We start from the raw sequence: 18820 nt of genomic DNA, 5'->3' as shown, positions 1-18820 counted from the left end.
CTCTGTAACTGTGGTATCGATCTTGGCCAACAGGCTCTTTCCAGATCAACCTTGTCCTCTGTTTTCAATTCTGTTTAGCCCGCAAAAAAAAAAAAAAAAAGTTTCTTTTTAAGCGTGTCAGAGCTTTTCTCTCTCCAGCCAAACAATGTCTAATAAAAATCCCTGGCAACGTTTTGCATCTGATGGCAGTGTACGGTAAAATATTGCACTGTAAACTGAGTGTGACAGCAGCTCTCAGCAGAAAGAAATGGGAGAAAAAAAAGCTCTGCATGTTTTTTTTTTAATGCATGTCTTCAGCATCCAAGGTTCTCCCTCTTGTGTGAGTTGTGCTTTTTGTGCATGAATTCAATCAGTTTTCACAAAAAGTAACCAAGGGCAGTAGCTTCCATTGATGGAGACCATGGCAGTGTTGCAGTGCAGCATGGGAGATCAGCCCTGTGTATATATTTTAAGTTACTTATACTGGAAATGGGTATTGCAGCATATAGAGCAGATTCCACTTCTACATTTGTCTACTTGTTTTTTGACAGTGATAGTCCAACTCATGAACCTCCACATGAAACAGAAACTCAAAGCTACTAGCAACAGCAGCAATTCTCCATCATGTTTACCTTGATAGAAGGAAGATACTTCATTGGATACAAAATACAATGAAGTACTTGCAATAAGGTGGACTGTAGAAAAAACAGCAGACTACTAAAAGGGACCCCTCTTTAGAAATATTGTTGCTTAAAATAAGAATCTCAAGTTAAGAGGTCGATGGTTAATTGATTGAATTGAATTCATGCACTAACCATCGACCTCTTAACTTGAGATTCTTATTTTAAGCATCACTTGAAAATCTCAAGTGGTGTTTAAAATAAGAATAGTGCAGAACTTTGGATTGTTATGGATTTTCTCTAATCCACAGTGACTCAGCTGTACCTTTATGTTTCTTTGTTGGCCAGAGCTGCACAAGTTTGTCTTAATTTTGCAACGGTAATACATTTTACATACAAGTGGCTTTCACAGCACTCAAGATCACTTTGCAAAGAGAGTTCAACTCGCTTTGTTTCATGCTGTGACACTGGGGTTTGAGCATTTTCCAGTTTATGATCACCTTCAGCCTCGGTGGGTTCTGGGTTGAACATCCAAACCAGATTAATTTTCCCTGACTGTTGCAGTTTGAGTCGGGTTAAAATTTGGACACAAGTGGGCAGAATATGTAAAACAGATGAACACTAAGGTAGTGAACTGGAACCTGCTTTCAACCTTTACATTTATGAACTTTGGTATTTGCATATGATCTCTGTATCAAGACTAATATCAAATATAGCCAAATATTTGGCAAAAAAAAATTGCCAGCGGTTCATTGATGACAAAAAACAAAAATCAAGTCGAGTCAATTCATTTATTGGTAAATTTGATGAATATCACCTGTAATTTAGCTTGACATGGAGCTCAAAAGGGACAAGACAATTAATACACAAACATAAAAAGTGTTCTCAAAAAAAAGTAACCAGTTACATAAATGAATAAACAGATAAAATATGCATCAATAAAGACCCTGAATAAGATCAAACTTACTAAGGAAAGCAGATAATGAGGGTTTATAAGTGTTCAGGGCTCCCACTGCCTGAGGATATGTACCACTTAGGAATGGATTTGATCTGAACCCAATGTTTTTTAAACTTTTGTGCTTGATGGAAATAAAAAAAAAAAATATTGGCAGAGGTAGATGGGCCTTTTGCTATATTTAAGCCATTTCTTTGGAAGACGTGTTGTATTTGTCATGTTTGGAAGATCTTGGTCTATAATTTTGATGCCCTTTTGTTAACTCTTTTGCAAAATTACGAGTTGCCACATGGTTTCCAAAGCCAGAAATCAGCTTTCTTCACAGAGCGGTTCATTTTTTTTTTTTTTTTTTACAATTTGAAAGACACTATTATTATTATTATTTTTAGAAAAGTCAGCAAACATCTCCTTGGTCTTAAAGATGTTGATACTTTTAAGTATTTTTTTTACACTTAAAAAAATACTCAACGTTGATTTATCCCCATGATGAGTATTAGTAAACCTCGGTCCAACACTATAAATGCCTTGTGGATTTAATGTCATACAAGGTGTTCATTTAAAAGCACATAGAACAAACTCCAACTGGACTAAACCAAGTTTTAAGCTGAAGTTTTTCTTTACGACATTGTACGCATCTACACACCATTCCTTTGTCAGTCTGCTGTAATCCACAGCCAGTCTCCAGCCTGGGCGGCTCCATCAGCACATTGCGTAAACGTAAGGCGCACTTTTTGGCAACTTAGGATGCCGTCGGCGCTATGACCCTGCTTCCTTCCATCTCCACAGCTCGGCTCCTCTGCTCAAAGTCTGTAAACTGCGAGGCTGGAGGAGCGCAGGGGAGGAAGTCACCAAATAGCTGTAGTTCCAATTTGTTACTGTTGCAGGAATCAGGGTTTCCTTCCAGTAGAGCCTCACAGAAATTCCAGGGATTTTTATTTTTTTTTTATTTTTCTTCTTCTCGTGTGTGAGGCTGTACAATCTCCTTCCCTTGAATCTCACCGCCTGTCTCCACCGGGCTCAGTTTTAACTCTTCCTCCACTTCTACTTCCAAAAGTGTGCATCTACAGCCGGCGGGGGAACGGAATTTGATCACTGTGATGAATATTTCTGCATTTTACGCACGCGTGTCGTCTTCCCATCGTTTTCCTTGGATCGGGCAGGAAGATTCCACTTTATGCGAGCGGCGCTGGACTGACTGTGCAGCCTAGTTTGACGGAACAACCTCGTTTTGAAAAGTTGAAGAATAATCACTCTCTACACACCGTCTGGATCGGTTCTAGGGGGCGCCGAACCCGAGCGCGGCTGAGGAGGGGAGTGGGTTTAACGCGCCGCTCCACTTTGGATTTACGCGTAGGAACCTTTCACCTAAATATCACCAGTCCACCCTAACCGGGTCTGTGATTTACATTTTCTCAAGTGTGGATGTAACCCGAGGTGTGATTTGCGTTGACTGTGCTGTCGCCCAACCTGAGATAAAAAAAGAAGAAGGGAAAAAAAGAGAGAGAAAACTGCCGCAAAGCTGAGACTCGTTCACACACCATCATGCACCACTTCTTGGGAAAAATTTGCTGCAAAATCGAGGGAAGTGGAGCGGCAGCATGACTTGCGCTCTGGATTTCTCTGAGCCTACATTCCGTTCTCACACAGCCTGATATCTTAATGCTGTTCCATTTTGGTTTACAAATATGATGAAATGGCAGCCCCGGAAGAAGGTGAGTGATGCTGTTTCTAGTTCTGGTCGTAGATAATCTTCCTCAGGTTAATCACAAGTTGGAAAGACAAGGATCAGAGCAGAAACCAGAGCGCTGCTGCTCTAAACTCCTCCTCACTGTATGGAAAGCAGTTTATAGAATAAGTTTCAGTTTAACATTGTTTTTTTTTTTTTTAAAGCTAATTAGTGTTGCCACAGGGTGAAATGCTTTTTTCCCCTCTTCACCTAATTTGATACCTAAAATTAATTGCCCATAACATGTGGTTTGAAATGGATGATCCTGTTTTATTGAATGTGTTCGCCCTTTACACTCTGACCTGTACGCAAATGTTTTGTCTGTCCTGCACCGCTGTTTATCACCGGAGAGCCAGTCTAATCTGTGCTAATCAAGCCATCAGTGATTAATGCGTTTGGAAGGGAGCTTGTGGCACTGTTGGCATACAGCCTGCACTGAGGAAACCAATGTCCAAATTGAAGAATAACTTAAGAAGTTATGGAAATAAGAAATAAGCTGAAGAAGTCCCACCATTTTCACACCTAAAAGTTTTACAACGAGCTGACACCCACTCTTTATTTTAATTCCTCGACAGCTTATTATTATTATTGCGTGCCTTGGCCCCACTGTTACCTATGGTTTGGCTCCCCCTCACCCCTCCACCTTTCAAGTGTTCTTGTTTTTGCTGTCTTCTGTTTCTCGATTTTTTTTTAAAGCCCTAGAGTATTACAGCATGGAAAATATCTGAAAATCATCTGGGGTCTGTAAAAAGGGGTGGGGGGGGATAGTAGAACAAAAATGCTTATGTTCTGCCTTTCTACCACTAGGGGGCACCTGTCTGACAAGGAATAGTCCTCAGCTTAAAAGGGAGGAAGCACTAAACTGGTCACAAGAGGGGAAAAAAATACATGCATGAGTAACTCCTTTTGTTCATTTGTCAGCCCGTTTATGTATTATTGTAACTCCTCTTGTTACCAAGCTCTGTGTGAAGAACCAAGAATAAACACTGGCCCAGTTTTTCTTTTCTCTTTTACTGCTTAGCAGTAGCATGATGGTGATGGTCTGACTTTTTTAAAGCGTGGGGCAACAAAAACAGACCACTATTAACTTATTACAGAAACAGAGCAGTCACTTTTGAACTACAGTACGCCGCTGTTTCTCCCAAAAATAATCTCTTTACGTTGCATGTTCAACATCAAGCGTTATTAACGCACATAATCTGATCCTAAAGAGATGAGATAAAAGCCAGTTATTAGAAACCGAGCTTCTCCATGCCACATTATCAACAGAGAAAGTATAACTGTGAGTGTGTCTTAATAATTTCTCCAGCTGTGCTCTTCCAGAGTCATCCATGAGACCCCCCTTTGAGGGCTAAATGCCTTTCCTCGCTGCAGGAGCTGTTTTTTTTTTTTCTTAAGCCTCGCTGCAGTGTGCTCAACTTGAAAATATCTTGAAAGTAACACAGTGTTTTATCCACAGAGCATTTCTGATCAACCTTACTGAACAGAGCTTATCAGAAAGCGCATGTTGGTGGCTGTCGTCTAGGCAGGGACAGGACTGAAAATTTATCACAGATTTTTTTTTTATTTCTGTTTATGTTTATTTGTTGCATTTAAATGTTTCGCATCAAACACTTTTAATGCCAAACAAATATACCCGGTGTAAGTATAAAAAACAGATTCATATGAGGATTTCAAATAAGAATTTAATTTATTATGGTGAGAAACACAACCCAAACCAAGTTGGTTGGGGTTTAATGAAGTTAAAGGGTTTTCAGGCAAGAGTGAACTGTTGTAGGTCACGCTTCAGCTTCGCAGTCAGATTTATTTCTGGACTTTGACTAGACCACTTGAGTCATTGAGAGGTCAGACCTGCTAATTTGCTTCAGATAATTCTCTCGCTGCTTAACTCAAAGGTTCTTCAGCTTTAATCAACAAACTCCTGGCTGGATATTTTCCTTAGGTAGAGGGAGCCAATTATTGCAATTTATCCAGATCTTGAAGCCCCGTTGCTCCAGATCATCACTCTACCGTCACCATGTTTGAATTAGTGATGCTCTTTTTTGTGAAACTCTTTGTTGGCTAGTTTGCATCCAGATGCAACAGGATGAATTCCTTCCAAAAAATTAAACTTTTGTAAGTTCACAAACTGTTTTCCCCAAAGTATTTGGGGTTATTAAGATGTCTTTGGCAAATGTGAGATGGACCTTTGTGGTTATTTGTGGTTAGCAATGTGTGTTTTTTTTTATGATGGAACTCCGACAGATTTCCTTTTTCTCCAGTCATTTTCTTATTGCTGCATCATGAACATTGACCTTATCTGAGGAAAATGAGGCCTGCAGTGCACTTCTGTGCACTGCAACCCAATGCTAGTATAAGTATAAGCACAAATGCAAAAAATATGGCCGGGCAACAATCAATATTTGAAATTGTTTGTCGTGTAAATTGTGTTTGCATGCATATTTGTGTACATCTGACCTTGTCACTTAGTCCTGATATCTTGTTCATAGCCATGGATGCTGAATAGAAAAATTTTCCTCAAGCCTGAAATAAAAAGAAAAATACCCATTGTGCTCCAGATTCTAAATAAGCCATTCTTTTAAAGCCCTGGGCTCCAGGTACAAAATGCACAAAATAACAATTCACAAAAGATCTTTGATTTTTTTTTCTTCCTATTGTTACTTCTTCTTTATTAGCTTTTTAATATGTCTCCACACTGCACTTGTGGACTGGTCTGAATCGATAGGAGGTGTTGGAGAATCATATTGATTCAGCCTGAGTGTCCAGTCCACCTCCTCATAATGGATTACACAAATGAGTCAAAATTCCAATTGTCGAACGTCAAACAGATGAGAGCAATTCTCCTAATGCTGCTGGCAGAAACCTTGTCTGTTCTGGAAGTAGAACAAGAATTAAAGTGCATGATTTACCGACTTTTCAATAAATTCTAAGCAGCTGAGATTACCAAGAAAGGCAGTTTCTTGGGGTACAACTGTAGAGGAGAGGCTGTGTGCTGTTGCCATAGACAGAGGTTTGGGAGAGATTATGCTCAGTGTTCCTGTTTTTGAGCTTTGTACAACTCACTTAAACTGTTCTGTTTTAAGAGGTGTGCATTGCTTTGCAAAAGCATTCAAGCCCCTTGCACATGGACAAATGGATAAATGTCCATGAATTTCACTGGAATTTATGATGAACCAGCAAAAAGTAATGTGTAATTGTTGATGGGAACAAAAAGGATGTATAGTTTGTAACATATTTTGCTAATCAAAATATGTAAGTGTGCCATGCATTTTTATCTACTCTTCTGTTCTCCTGATTACTAACTCAGTGTCTTGTTGAACCACTTCTCTTTACTAGTACAGGCCCAGATCTTTGATTATTTTTCCATTAGCTGTTCACATCTTTAACCATCTTTCCTTGCAAATGTAATGCAAGCTCAGTCAAACTGGACTTACGTCTGTGCATTTAGAGCATTCTAAGACTTAAATATGCTTTCATCCAAACCAGTGATGTCCAAAGTCAATCCTCTAGACCCGGTGCTCTGGATGTTTTAGATACTTCCATGGCTCCACGCACATTGAATAAGTTGTTTGCAGTCTTCTGTAGAACTTAGTAACATGCTAAGGAGCTAATTTAACCAATGAAATCAGATACGTCTAAAACATGGAGGGCACCAGACCATGAGAATAACTCTGGCTGTAAGACCCCCCCCCCGCCAGTGCATGATACCACCACCATTTTCCCCTGTATGGATGGCATGTTAAGGATTGATGTTTTTTTTTTGTTTTGTTTTTTTTTTTTTTTACAAATAAACTTTTAAAACCTTGCATTTTTTTTTTTTGTCCACTTCAATGATAAGTACTTTTAGTTGGACTGTTGCATAATATCTAAATTGAATATTTGAAGCTTGTGGTTGTAACAACATAAAATGTAAATTATTGGAAGGGGTTTGCATACTTTTTCAAAGCATTATATATGTTATTAGAACACATAAGTATGTATTTAGTTGCAGTAGAAAATACCTCGTCTGCGTACCCGAAGCTGTCCTGACTAAAGTTAATTTCTGGCTTCGTGTGTTTTCATTTTGTCAGTGGAAATCATTGCAAGCTGCTTTTTCTCTGCTGTTTGAAATCTTAAGATTGAGGTTTACCGTGTTTTCAAATTCTTACCTCAATGCTATGATGAGGCAAATTGCTAAAAAGCCATTTATGCATGGAGCGATCTCGTATTACAAATTCAGACTCTGTCTTCGCTTTGGGGTTCCATGCAAGCCACTCAAAAGAAAGTTTGCTTTTTTTTGTGGTCATGCCAGATGTTTTTGTGGGCTGCACACAGTTGACATAGCATCTTCTCACCTGAGAGAAACAGGATGGACAACTCGGGTTTCTCTAGCCAGACTTTCTGGGAATGTTTTACCATCGGTGGTTGCATACTTATATCTCTGAGAGCGTTCATTGGCATATTACCTTAGGATTTTTATATTTTTTTAACGCTGCTTCTCTTTGATTTTTTTTCTTTTTTTTTTTTTTACTATGAAGGGGGTTTTATCACTACCTCCGATGCTCCATCAGTCCCTGTGACGTCTTACTGCTAGCAGCAGCACAACAGGTTTTGGCATGCATTTACAACAGGAAGAGAGAGCTGACTGTGTAGCGCGTTGCTGGAGGAAACACATCTGAGAAAAGGAGAATGCTGGCAAAGCTGTCCCCTGAGGGAGGGAGGACAAACCAACGGGAAGCTAAGAGAGTTCTGTCCAAAGAGTGAGATGTGTCGGGTAACAAATTAATGGGGGGCTAGATTGCAGGATTGCAGGAAATGGGGAGTTAGTTAGGTGGATATTGCAGAGAAGAAATGGGATTGCCGTAAAGCTGGAGAGACTGATAGAATTTGAGATGGTTGGACTTCTAGTAAGGGAAAATGGAGAAGTGTTTGAGGCTCAGGGAGTAAGATGGTGCAGGTGATAGAGATTTGGATTTCAGGAGTGAGGGACCCTAGAGGGATGCAGTCGGGATAATTAATGATGGGGAGTGATAGCACCTGCTGTTCCTGATGCTGCACAGTATTTACGGCCCGGCGTGCCAAGTGGAACGGGATTGTGGACGCGTAGCCGCCCCCCTGGGCCACTCTCTCCGGGCATGAAGCGGTAGGGCGGTGGGAGGGCGGAGGATTGGGTCAGGTAAAGAGGGCAGTGAGGTGGGGTGGGTTGCATGGGGAACATTAACTCAGCAATTCAGCAAAAAAAAAAAAAAAAAAAATTATGTGCTGTACTGTTAATCCCACACCATTGGCTCCCTGTGGGAAAGCTGGACAGGGATGTAGGACAAAAAGAAGAGCTTCCTGTAAAGCTAGGCTTCCCTGTCCCTCTCTCTCTCTCTCTGTATTGTTCACATTCAGTCATATGCCCACCAAAACACTCCTGGGAGCCCGCTGTCAAAATACAGCAGGACAGACTGTAGTGACTAGGCCATTCTGTGCTCATTTATCCTTATTCGTGGTGCTTGCACTGTACAGGTTGAAATGGATTTTTGGAAAGAAGATAAATACAAAAATTGATTTATGCACATAGTCGTTTTCTTTGTGATGTTCTCCACCAGGCCTATATGCTCAGATTTTTTTATTTGCTACATATTTCCTTTTCCTCTGAGTGCTTTTCTTTCAGCAAATGAACCCGAGCTGGAGTTTATTGAGGTCACTGTTCCAGAGGTATGGTCAGCTTCTCCTGAGGCTTGGGAGGTGCCGGCCCTTAGGTGTTTCTGGATTGAATGTAGCAAACCTGACTTGACGGACCACATGAATTGGAACACATTTCCTTGTTCCATGAGGTGGAAAAGTCGTCTTTAAGATTTAAGCAGTGTTCTTTTTTTTTTTTTTTTCTGGTTAAGCTTCTGTATTATGTACTCAGTCTTCCATACAGCGAGGAGAAGCAGCGTGTCAGACTGAAGATGGATATAGCATGTATGGAATGAGGATTGCCAGCGGCAAAAAAAGCCACATCTCTTCAGCATATGGTCTGAAAAACATGCATACTTTCCCTTGTTTCACAACATTTATCAGCGTCCAGCTGCCAAAACCGCACTTCCTACATTCCTGTGTAACTCCACACTGGACTGTTTCCAGTGGCCCAGACGTTGTATCAGCTCTGGCCCGGCAGCTGTTTCTCCAGCCAAGGCCAGAGCGTTTTGTGACAGACGCTCATCTCTGGTGTGCTCTGAAGACGGACTCTGATCCAGCCTGGGTGGAGTCGTGAAGAGCACCACTAATACCCCCCCCCCGCCTTACTCTGATGCTTCCAAATCCCACTAATGCCGTCTATTCTTTTGTCAGAGATGGGATTCAAAAGCCCTTCTTTGAAGGATCAATTTTCCAGGAGTGTGTCCATAGATAGCTGTTGCCAGGACTGACTGTTCCTTTCCATGGATTGATGCTCAGATGGGACACCCACGTGGTGAGCGTCTTGTCCCGGAGGAAATTAGTTATGATTGTCAAGCAAACATTAACACACTGCTACATTAAGTGTGGCGTCTTCTTGCGTTAAGATGATGTTGCTCTTTTTTCTATCTTGTGATAATTATATAGAAAAGGTTTAAATATGGAGCAATGAAAATCATGTCTTAGAAGAACGGGTGTCACTTTCCACTCCTTTCTATATAGGCTGTGTGTGTTGGGATCAAGAGTCTGGAATACACAGTTTTGTGATGCAACAGGATCAGGTTACCGTACTTTTCATATAAAAGGATTGTCTGACCATCTAATAGGGATGGCCAATCGTTGTACGTTTATTGCTATGGTGAATTTTTGTTAAATCATTTTAAGATTTTTTTTGTGTGACAACAATAAGTCTACATCAGAGGTCCACAAAGCCAGACCTCGAGGGCCGGTGCCCTGCAACGTTTAGATGTGTCCCTGGTCCAACACACCTGAATCAAACAAGCTGCTCCTCAGTATGCAGTCAGGTTCTCCAGAGTCATGCTGATGACCTCATTATGTGACTTGGGTGTGTTGAAGCAGACCCGAATCTGCAGGACATCGGCGCTCCAGGTTTGGATTTCAGGACTTCTGCTCTAATGATATTTATTAATCCCACGCACTAAAAGTATTATTGGGGGTTATGTTTGCTGTTTACTCAATTGCAGGTTTCACGTGACCTACAATAAGTATTATTCAAAAATATGATTGAAATCAATATAGTATTTATCCAGTGTTTGTGTTTGCATGGCTCTGTCTACAGAGATGCTCAGTAGCAAATGCTGAGGTCCTTGGAACTTGGAACAGATTATTTTAGTCCTTCTCGATATCGCTGTGGCCCAGCTGGCTCTACTTCGCTTCCCCTTTTTTTTTTTTTTTTTTTTGCCACACTGAACATGATGTGGGTAGAAAACTGCTTGCTGTAAAATCCAGCACAAAGGAATGAGAAGCATCCCAGAGTACAACTATAGACTTGTGAGATGGGGTGAATTTCTGTCAGGCTTATTCTGTTATGTTTATGGTATCCATATGTTCGTAGCTGCCGAGCTGTGCCCACCAGGAGTGTTTTCTTATCCACAGCGGGCCTGTTTCCTGGGGGAGATTCATGATTTCATCATACTTAACAAGTCATACAGACAAGTGGTGACTGACAGGCACACTTAGATGGATTCAATAATGAGAACTGCAACAACAACCCGCTCTGGTCCAACCCCCACATCCCTCATTCACAAATGATTACATGCCTCATAGATTTTATATATTTAACCAATATTTGTGCTGTAGGATAATAGAGATCAGCATTACTGTGGGCCCTCAGTTCAAACCAACCATGTTCCCTGCTGTAGAGCACGTTTTGGCTCATTGTGCTTAAAAACGCATCCTCTAATATGTTTAAAATTGTCCTTTTTTTTTTTTTTTTTTCTTGAATTGCTGTTTTATCCCGTGAAGTCATCTCTATTCTAGTGTCAGGCTGAACATAATTGATGGAAGCAGTCAGTGATAGTGAAACGCTTCCTCCTCTGTCCATCAGCCGACCCCCTAGCCTCCTCCACCGCTCTTATCTTCCTGTGAGTGGGGTCAGAGGTCACATTAGAGCATGTAGAGAGTTCTCCAGTTGACTCTGGGAAATTTTAATGCTCCGTCCCTCTCTTTCCAGTTTGAGGTTGAAGGATGTTACAAGAGACATCCAGACAAGTACAACACAAATCCTTTAATTGACGTTTTCCAGTCGCCACAGTGACGGGTGATGCTTACGTTAAAATGTAGGAGCACCAGTGTAAAATACAATGGAAAACTTACATTTTCTTCCATCTTAAATACAAGAATCATTAATATTTTAATAAGATTATTTAAATAAGTATATCCCGTCGTTGATAAAGTTCACCTAAACGGTTATTTGTAATCAGAAGTGGCCTTTGTGTTGACTCTGAGGGTCCATTGGCATCAGCCCTGAGTAGTCCGCTTTGATTGAAAGTTAGTTTGTCTAGGAAGTCTGGTTCGTTTGGCGGAGTGAGAATGTGCATTCAAAATCTGATGCAGAATAAAGAAGTGAACTCGGATAGGCCTTAAAACCAAGGTCTTGATTCGTGAAGGTGGACAGTCTGATGAAAGAGTTTGGTTCATTTGACACAATGCAGTGTGAAAGTGAACCACACCAGCTGAAAATGCACAAAATGCGAATATTTAGGTCCCCAAATGTAAGAAAAAGTACTGAACTGTCAGGTGTGAAAGCACACACTCAGTTGCACACACTCACGCAGCTGCGTTCATCAATTGTGATCATCGACGAGATAAATGAGCACGTTTCTGCTATGAATATTATTCTTTCCTCTGGAATAAAAACAAAATCAATATATGATTTTGTTTCAGCTTCAAAGACAAGTATAAAGAAATGGCGGCACATAATCACTCCTTAGAACAACTTGGCAGAACGTTGCCGCTGTGCTGCGGCAACGTTGCGAAATTATCCTCGCCTTTTTTGCACTGGGCAGTAGATTTCAGCTTTATCTTCTTTGTCTTTCTCTGAACTATGTTATCTCATTGAGTTGCTGAAAAAGGCTCCAGCTATTATAGCAGTGTTCGCCAAGCACAATACGGCCTTGTTTTCTCTGTAATAATAGAATTTAGTTGTCCTATCAAGTATGGGATCAAGTTCTGGTTCAGCTCAGATCCGAGAGTACTGAACCAGCGAACTGGAGCTTGGACATGTTGTATTTTACACAGACAAAATGTTTCTGGTTTGTAGCTGCTGAGCTGCACAGGTTTCCCAGCAGTGCCCCGGAGACATCATTGTAGCACAGCTACGCTGGCTGGCATGCGGACATGCGAGATTCTCCTCGCCTGGTTCTCTCCACGAACATGACTGTGAGTGTCTATCAGGCTCCGACCAGCTGCCTCAGCCTTAACATACATACCTTCATCCAATCCTTTAAGCAGTGCAGCTGAACTTCCACAACAACTTCCTACCTTGAAGGAATTGGGTTTCATTTTCTCCCAGACAACTGGGACGGCGTAATATTTATAGCATTGCAGAGCACACAAGCTTCAACGGTGATCATGAGATTCACGTTACCTCCTCGAGTGCTCTGCAGCAGAACCGGTGCTGGTTCGAGCTAAGCTGTTGACACTTAACGGCATCAGATCTATTTCCTTGGCTCCTGCCACCCAGTTCCCTCATTACTCCGCGCTATGGATTGTGTTGCTGCTCCGAGCTAACAGAGCTTGGGCCCCAGGCGGAGCAGGTGCTGGCTGCCGTGATGGCAGCACACAGCACATGGGCACACTCTTGGGAGAAGGGTTGGCTGCGTGCAACTCTCTGGGAAATGGCAGACCGGTGTTGTTTGATGGAGAAAGAAAAGCTGTTGTGCCGGTTGTCCTCTGTGGTTGAGCAAGCAGGTATTCAAAATTAAAACATGCCTGTGTGTGTCGGTGTGTTCGCAGTCCTGAAGGAACAATTTAAAGCTGTTAAGTTCTTGTTGACTTCCAGCCTCTTCACAACGCTGGGGTTTTTTTTTTTTTTTTTTTTCCTACCATTTAATCCTTTGAAGTGCATCTGTAGGCACTGGAGTTGAATTCCCATTGCTGTTTCTGTTTCATATTTAAATAAAAAAAAATATAAATAAATAAAAGTAGGCAACAAAAATCTAGCTTCCATACAAAAACTGCAAAAGTTTTCGAAATAGCCATATTTAACTCTATATGGGAATGAAACCATGATTGGGATCTTACCAGACATCTGAAACAAAAGAACTGAACTGAATCAAGTTATTTTCTAGTCACACTGGCTTTTCAAAGCAGTATAAACATATTCCTACAGTCAGATGTGCAGTATGACTGGAGACATAACTCCCAGCCTGATGATTTCCAGTCGATTCCAGAGATTAATGTAATAGTTAAAGAACTCTGAATATCACCAACTCAGAAAAATGTTTCTCATAAAGTACAATAAGATGTTTTAATCCATAACTTTTTATGTTTTAAGCTCATTTGGATAATATGGACATTCCTTTCCAGGAAAGTGAAAATAAGAATATGGAAAAATATTTTTATTTTTAGACTTTATTCCAACTTCCATTGTCTAAATGTTGTGTCCTTAAATCCTTCATCATATGCTTACTTCTGTTGTCCCTCTCCTTCCTACCCTTTTCTCTCCCTTTGTCCTTCCTTTCTTTTGCCGTCTTTCCTTTTCTCTCCATCTTTTGTACTTCATATTCTGTTTCTTGTCATCGTTCTGTGCGCCCTCATGTCATTCCTTCCTAACTTGTACCAGTACTTCTTTCTGTCCTTTCTGTTTCCAGCTTATTACATCGTTCTGTTCCTGTCCAACTTTCCTTTTTACTATTATTCTTTCCTTGTTTGCTCCCTTATCTCCATCTTCTCTGCCATCTCTTCTTCCTTGTGAGCTCACTGCCTTCCCACTTTACTTACGTCATGTCCTTTCTTCCTACTTTCTTTTCCATTAATACCTTATATTTTATCCTCCTTCTTCTGTTTCCTAAGTTCTTTCCTTTTGTCCGTCTTAGTGCCTTTTCTTCCTCTTCTGTCCTGTCATTCTTGTTTTCCATTTTTTTCTGTCTCATTTCTGTCTTTGCTTCCTTCCTTGTCTCCTACCTATTTCCCATCTGTTCTTTCTTTTTCTAAATACATTGACAAAAAAACAACAACTTATAGGACAAAAAACCGTATACTTTAGGCATCTTATAGGAATGTTTGTCCTAAAAACCTTACAGGTGTTTTGGAAATCCATATTTAAAGTCTGCTCAGTTCAGAAAAATAATTTTGTTGTGAACATTAGCATCCTCTCCCAGAAATTTTACATGGAAAATGTCAAGACATTTTAAACATATTAAACAGTTTTAAGTAAATATAATGATTGCTTCATTGAAATCCTCAAAACATAAACAACTACACAGGTTTGTTCTCAGCCCAAATGTTACAGTCCTGAATCTATCCTGTTGATAAATGTGTTTCTTGTTAATAACTCTGCGTCAGTGTGGTCTGACCCAATTAAAATTCATCCCTTTATAAAGCAAAAAATAGCAAATAGCAGATGCATAGATGACAACCCTTTTCTCCCCCCACTGTTTGTTGAGGAAAATACAACTGACTTGGCATTTGTCATGTTTTTTTTTAAATTTTTTATCAGAGTTGCAGTCAAATCTACACAGTGTTTTGATGGCGCTCTTGTTATTCCACAAGAAAAAAAAAGTTGAACAATAGCAGAAATTGTCTACACTATTTTCGGGGGGCGCTGCTGCTGTGCGCTGCAAACACACACAACAGACATTTTTTATTGAAAATGTAGTTTGTTAATCTTCTGAGCCATGTGTGGCAAACAGACAGATGGACTGGCGGCTTGACAGATAATAGAGCTGTGAATGTGGCAGACTATTCTCCTTCTGCGACACCTCTTTGACTGCTATCACAGCCACTTGTCCCAGTTCCCATAAAAAAAGAGCTCCAGTCGGTTCCCTGTCCCCGTTTCCTGTAGTGACGGAAATTGTCGCACCAGTGCTGGACCCGTTCCACCCAGACTTTCTCAAAACAACCTTGCAAGGGATATTTTTCCACACCTCCTCCCGCCATTCACATGCCAAGTTGTTGCAATCAGACAGCATCTCTAAGGAGTGCCCTGTTTAGGAAATTAGGGTCAAGCGGTCCTGTTGGAGGGTCTGCCTCTTTTCTCGGCTTGTGTGGCTGTGAATCCTGGGGGATTTGCCATCGGATTTTAATCGGAGGTTCTTGAGATGACAGGCTGTCTTGAAAGCTGATTAGAATATGGCTCGAGATAATTAACCAAAGCTTTTTTTTTTTCCCCCTGTTCCATCTATCTTTGTGTAATCTAATTACAGATGGTAGTTTTCCAGTTCATATTAAATGAAATGTAACTGTTCCCATGAGGCGTTGCTGCACACCTTCCTCCTCCTCCTGGTCCCATCATCGTCACAAAGCTGTGCCAGAGCTAACAGATGGACCATTAGGGCCAGTCGAGGAGTTTTATCTGTGTTTGTGGCTTATTTCATCTGGTGCCGTAAAATTTCTCAAGTGTTTGTTAAATGTGCTGAAAATAGTGTTTCATGTGATTTCCTTCTGTAGGGGTTTTGGTGCTTGCATGCAACAGTCGAGAGTTTGATTATGGCCGGTGTCCATAACCGGATTTAGAAAAGCTTGACTCTTTACTAATTTTGGCTGATTCCAACTTCCTTTATTTTTTATCCTGCCTTCTTACTGTGAACGTTCATTAATTATTTACAATAGGAGCAGAGACCGTGTCGACGAGTAGCTGCGAAGCAGGTTTTGCATATAAACAAAGACGAAACAATCGCAGAGTTCACATTTTATACACCTTATTGTCTTGAGTTCACTTGCAAAGGTATAAAAATAAAATTCCCGGGGACACATGCAGTGCTAACTGAGTGTTGGGAGAGTGGGCACACTGTGTCGACTCCCGGTCTCAGGAGATTCGCTGCATGTCTTCCCCTTCTCTGTCCACCCTCTTTCCTGTCAAACCACAGTTCATTAAAGGTCACTGATGCAAAAAATTCTTAAAAAATAAAATCGTGTGTATCCCTGGTTCGAGTCACTTCTACTGGCTCTGGTCGATGTGCAGAAGCAGTGGCTCTGCTCTGAGTCCCTCCTGTATGACCAAGTTTCTCACCCTACTTCTTAAAGTCGCAATGTTACAAAATGAACGTCTTCCTTTCACCAAGCTTCGCATAGCTCTGTGCTACTCTGACGTCATTTTAATAACTTCTCTGACGCTGAAAAAACCTTCCTTCAGTAACGACTTCCGCACCGAAGAGTGGTGTTATTAATGCAATATGGTGCCACTTGCATATCATACTGTACGGTGTGCTTACCAATCGGAAATAGATTGTATTTTTAATTTGTGTCTGGTTGTACACACATCAGGCCAAAAATCATCCCACAACAGACGGCAGTCGTACTCAGTGTTCATGTGTAAATAACCCTTCCTCTATGCTTTAATTATCCTGGACAGACAAGTCCACTGTTGCTACATCTTGTAACTGAGCCATGTTATTACCCTAAGAAAGCACAAGCTCCAGACCGTTTTAGTTAGAGAAAGGACTTGAATCATAATTATGAACAGATGGTAACCCTCTGTTACTTTTTACTGTCGCCCGGCTTTCCACTGGCCTTATTCTTCTGGCTTCTTTCCAAATCCCTTCTATCTTTGTTCCAAACTTCCCGGAACGAAGCAAACTTCTTCATGCTGACGTGCCCTTTTGTTTCTGCTTGTTGAATATCTGAGCAGCTCTTGTCGTGCAGGCTGATTGGAAAGATCAAGAGCTGCTCCTCGATGCAGTCTCTTTGTATAAGAGAAGTTAAAGGCCAAAAATGCAATTCAAGCACTTCTTTCCATCATCAGAGATGACACTCATATTGGCGCCAACATCATGCTTCCCCCGTCATCTTCCCCGCACGCCACCCTTCTTTTCTCTCTGCTGAAATTCAAACCCTCATCTGTCTTTGCACATCCTCTGTTCTCCATCTCTACGTCTGTGTCTCTTAGGAAGAAACAGCCCTTAGCTGTAAATTGGCCCATTTCTCACTTTTCATTTGCGAAAGTTGCGGCAGGTAAAAAGTGAGTGGTGCAGTGGGGGAGAAGGTGCTAGCCAAGCACGCTGGTTGAAGTGTGAATTCATTAGCGTTACTGGTTCGCTGAAACAAAGCAGAGAGGTTCCTCATTCTGCACCGCATTTCACTGTCAACCCGTCGGTTCGCGTACAGCAGCATCTCCTATACAGGGCCATGAAATTAAACAGAAGCAGGAATTTAGCACTGAACACTCGGCAGCACAGCAGGCTCAACAGTTTCCCAAGTGAAGAAAAATATCAGGACATTTCCATTATCCCGCGCTGGTGTAAGCCCGTAAAAGCATAAAATTAGATATCTGTGGAGCATAAAATTAATTCTGAGACCTCCTCAAAAGGTCAAATGATATTTTCAAACTAAAGCCACGATTAGCTCCTTGTTTGACATACAGTGTTAATACTCGGTAATAAGTTAGCCTGTGTGGAATTGCTATGGCCACTCACTCTAATCCAGCTTTGAAGTCTTTTAATTCTGTTGTGACCTACTAAGGATTACTGATGAATTTTCCATATTGTTCTGACGCATGCACGTAACATTTGAAACATGGCTGGATATGCCACTTTGGGAGTCTGGGTGTTTTCTCCCCAGTTCCCACTTTCTAATGTCACAGATTAGAAAATTCAGCCCTTATCAGCCATTTACAGTTATGTCCTTGTCCTTCCTGCTGTCTGGGCACGATACAGCAGTCACTGCAAAGCCAAGATTTTACAGCGACTTTAGATTGTCTTCAGTGTCTGATATTACCAAATAGCGGGGTAAGCACTGCTAGCATTATTTGAACAACTGTCTGGGTGTATTTACAAGAAAAATTCAGATTCTTTCCTTAGTTCTGTTTTCCAAAAGGCTGCTTCCGTTTCCAAATCTAGTACATGATGAGAGATGGGCCATGGCAGAGGACGTAAACTCAAAAGGATAAAACAGAGCAAATACAGGGTAACATTGTAAGTCTTCCTGTTAGCTGCTTTTAGTCTTGCTCTCTCCCACACCCCTCATGAACCACAGATATGTCTTTACATGATGTAGAAAATGGCTTCCTGTAAAATGACCTCAATCATGCTGAACAACCTTGAATCCTCTTGATTCAAGGTTGGAAAGCAAAAGAAGATTCAAATACTTTTGGTGCACCATGGCTATTTGTTGTCTTCTGTACTGACAATTCCCCTCCGTGTTTCCGTCACTTCACTTTCTGATTTGCTGCATGTTCTTATTTGGGGACACCACACACTCCACAATATCGGACCGAGACAATCCAACGAGTCGAATATCCCCGATAAGTATGGCTAACTTGACTACCAATAAGTAGATCGTTACCCTAACTATGAAATCCACAAGGATTTGATCATTTCCAAATCCAGGATGATCCACAAAAAGACAGAGTTTGAAAGCCCAAAAGGGGTAAAAAGAGAGCAACTCTGCATTCTCTTTGCTTTCCTGTTATCTGCTTGAAAAATGACTCTCTGTCGCTCTCAGGCAGCCTGG

The 18820-nt window shown here is 41.1% G+C and overlaps 1 protein-coding gene across 2 annotated transcripts in view; it reads left to right on the top strand.

Moving 5' to 3' along the window:
- The first annotated feature begins 2016 nt into the window (after nucleotides 1-2016).
- Nucleotides 2017-18820, top strand: part of LOC106963097 (tetratricopeptide repeat protein 28) — a 176690-nt gene continuing 159886 nt past the window's right edge. For both annotated transcript variants that reach the window (XM_015057838.1, XM_015057830.1), the window contains exon 1: nucleotides 2017-3266. In XM_015057838.1, the coding sequence (XP_014913324.1) occupies nucleotides 3240-3266 (27 nt within the window). In that variant the 5' untranslated portion in view covers nucleotides 2017-3239. The remainder of the gene's footprint in view (nucleotides 3267-18820) is intronic.

Source organism: Poecilia latipinna, unplaced genomic scaffold (assembly GCF_001443285.1).
Source record: "Poecilia latipinna isolate Pla-1442-1.1 unplaced genomic scaffold, P_latipinna-1.0 Scaffold62, whole genome shotgun sequence".
Lineage (NCBI taxonomy): Eukaryota > Metazoa > Chordata > Actinopteri > Cyprinodontiformes > Poeciliidae > Poecilia > Poecilia latipinna.
The sequence above is the reverse complement of the archived record's forward strand: the minus strand, read 5'-3'. Positions and strand labels throughout refer to the sequence as shown.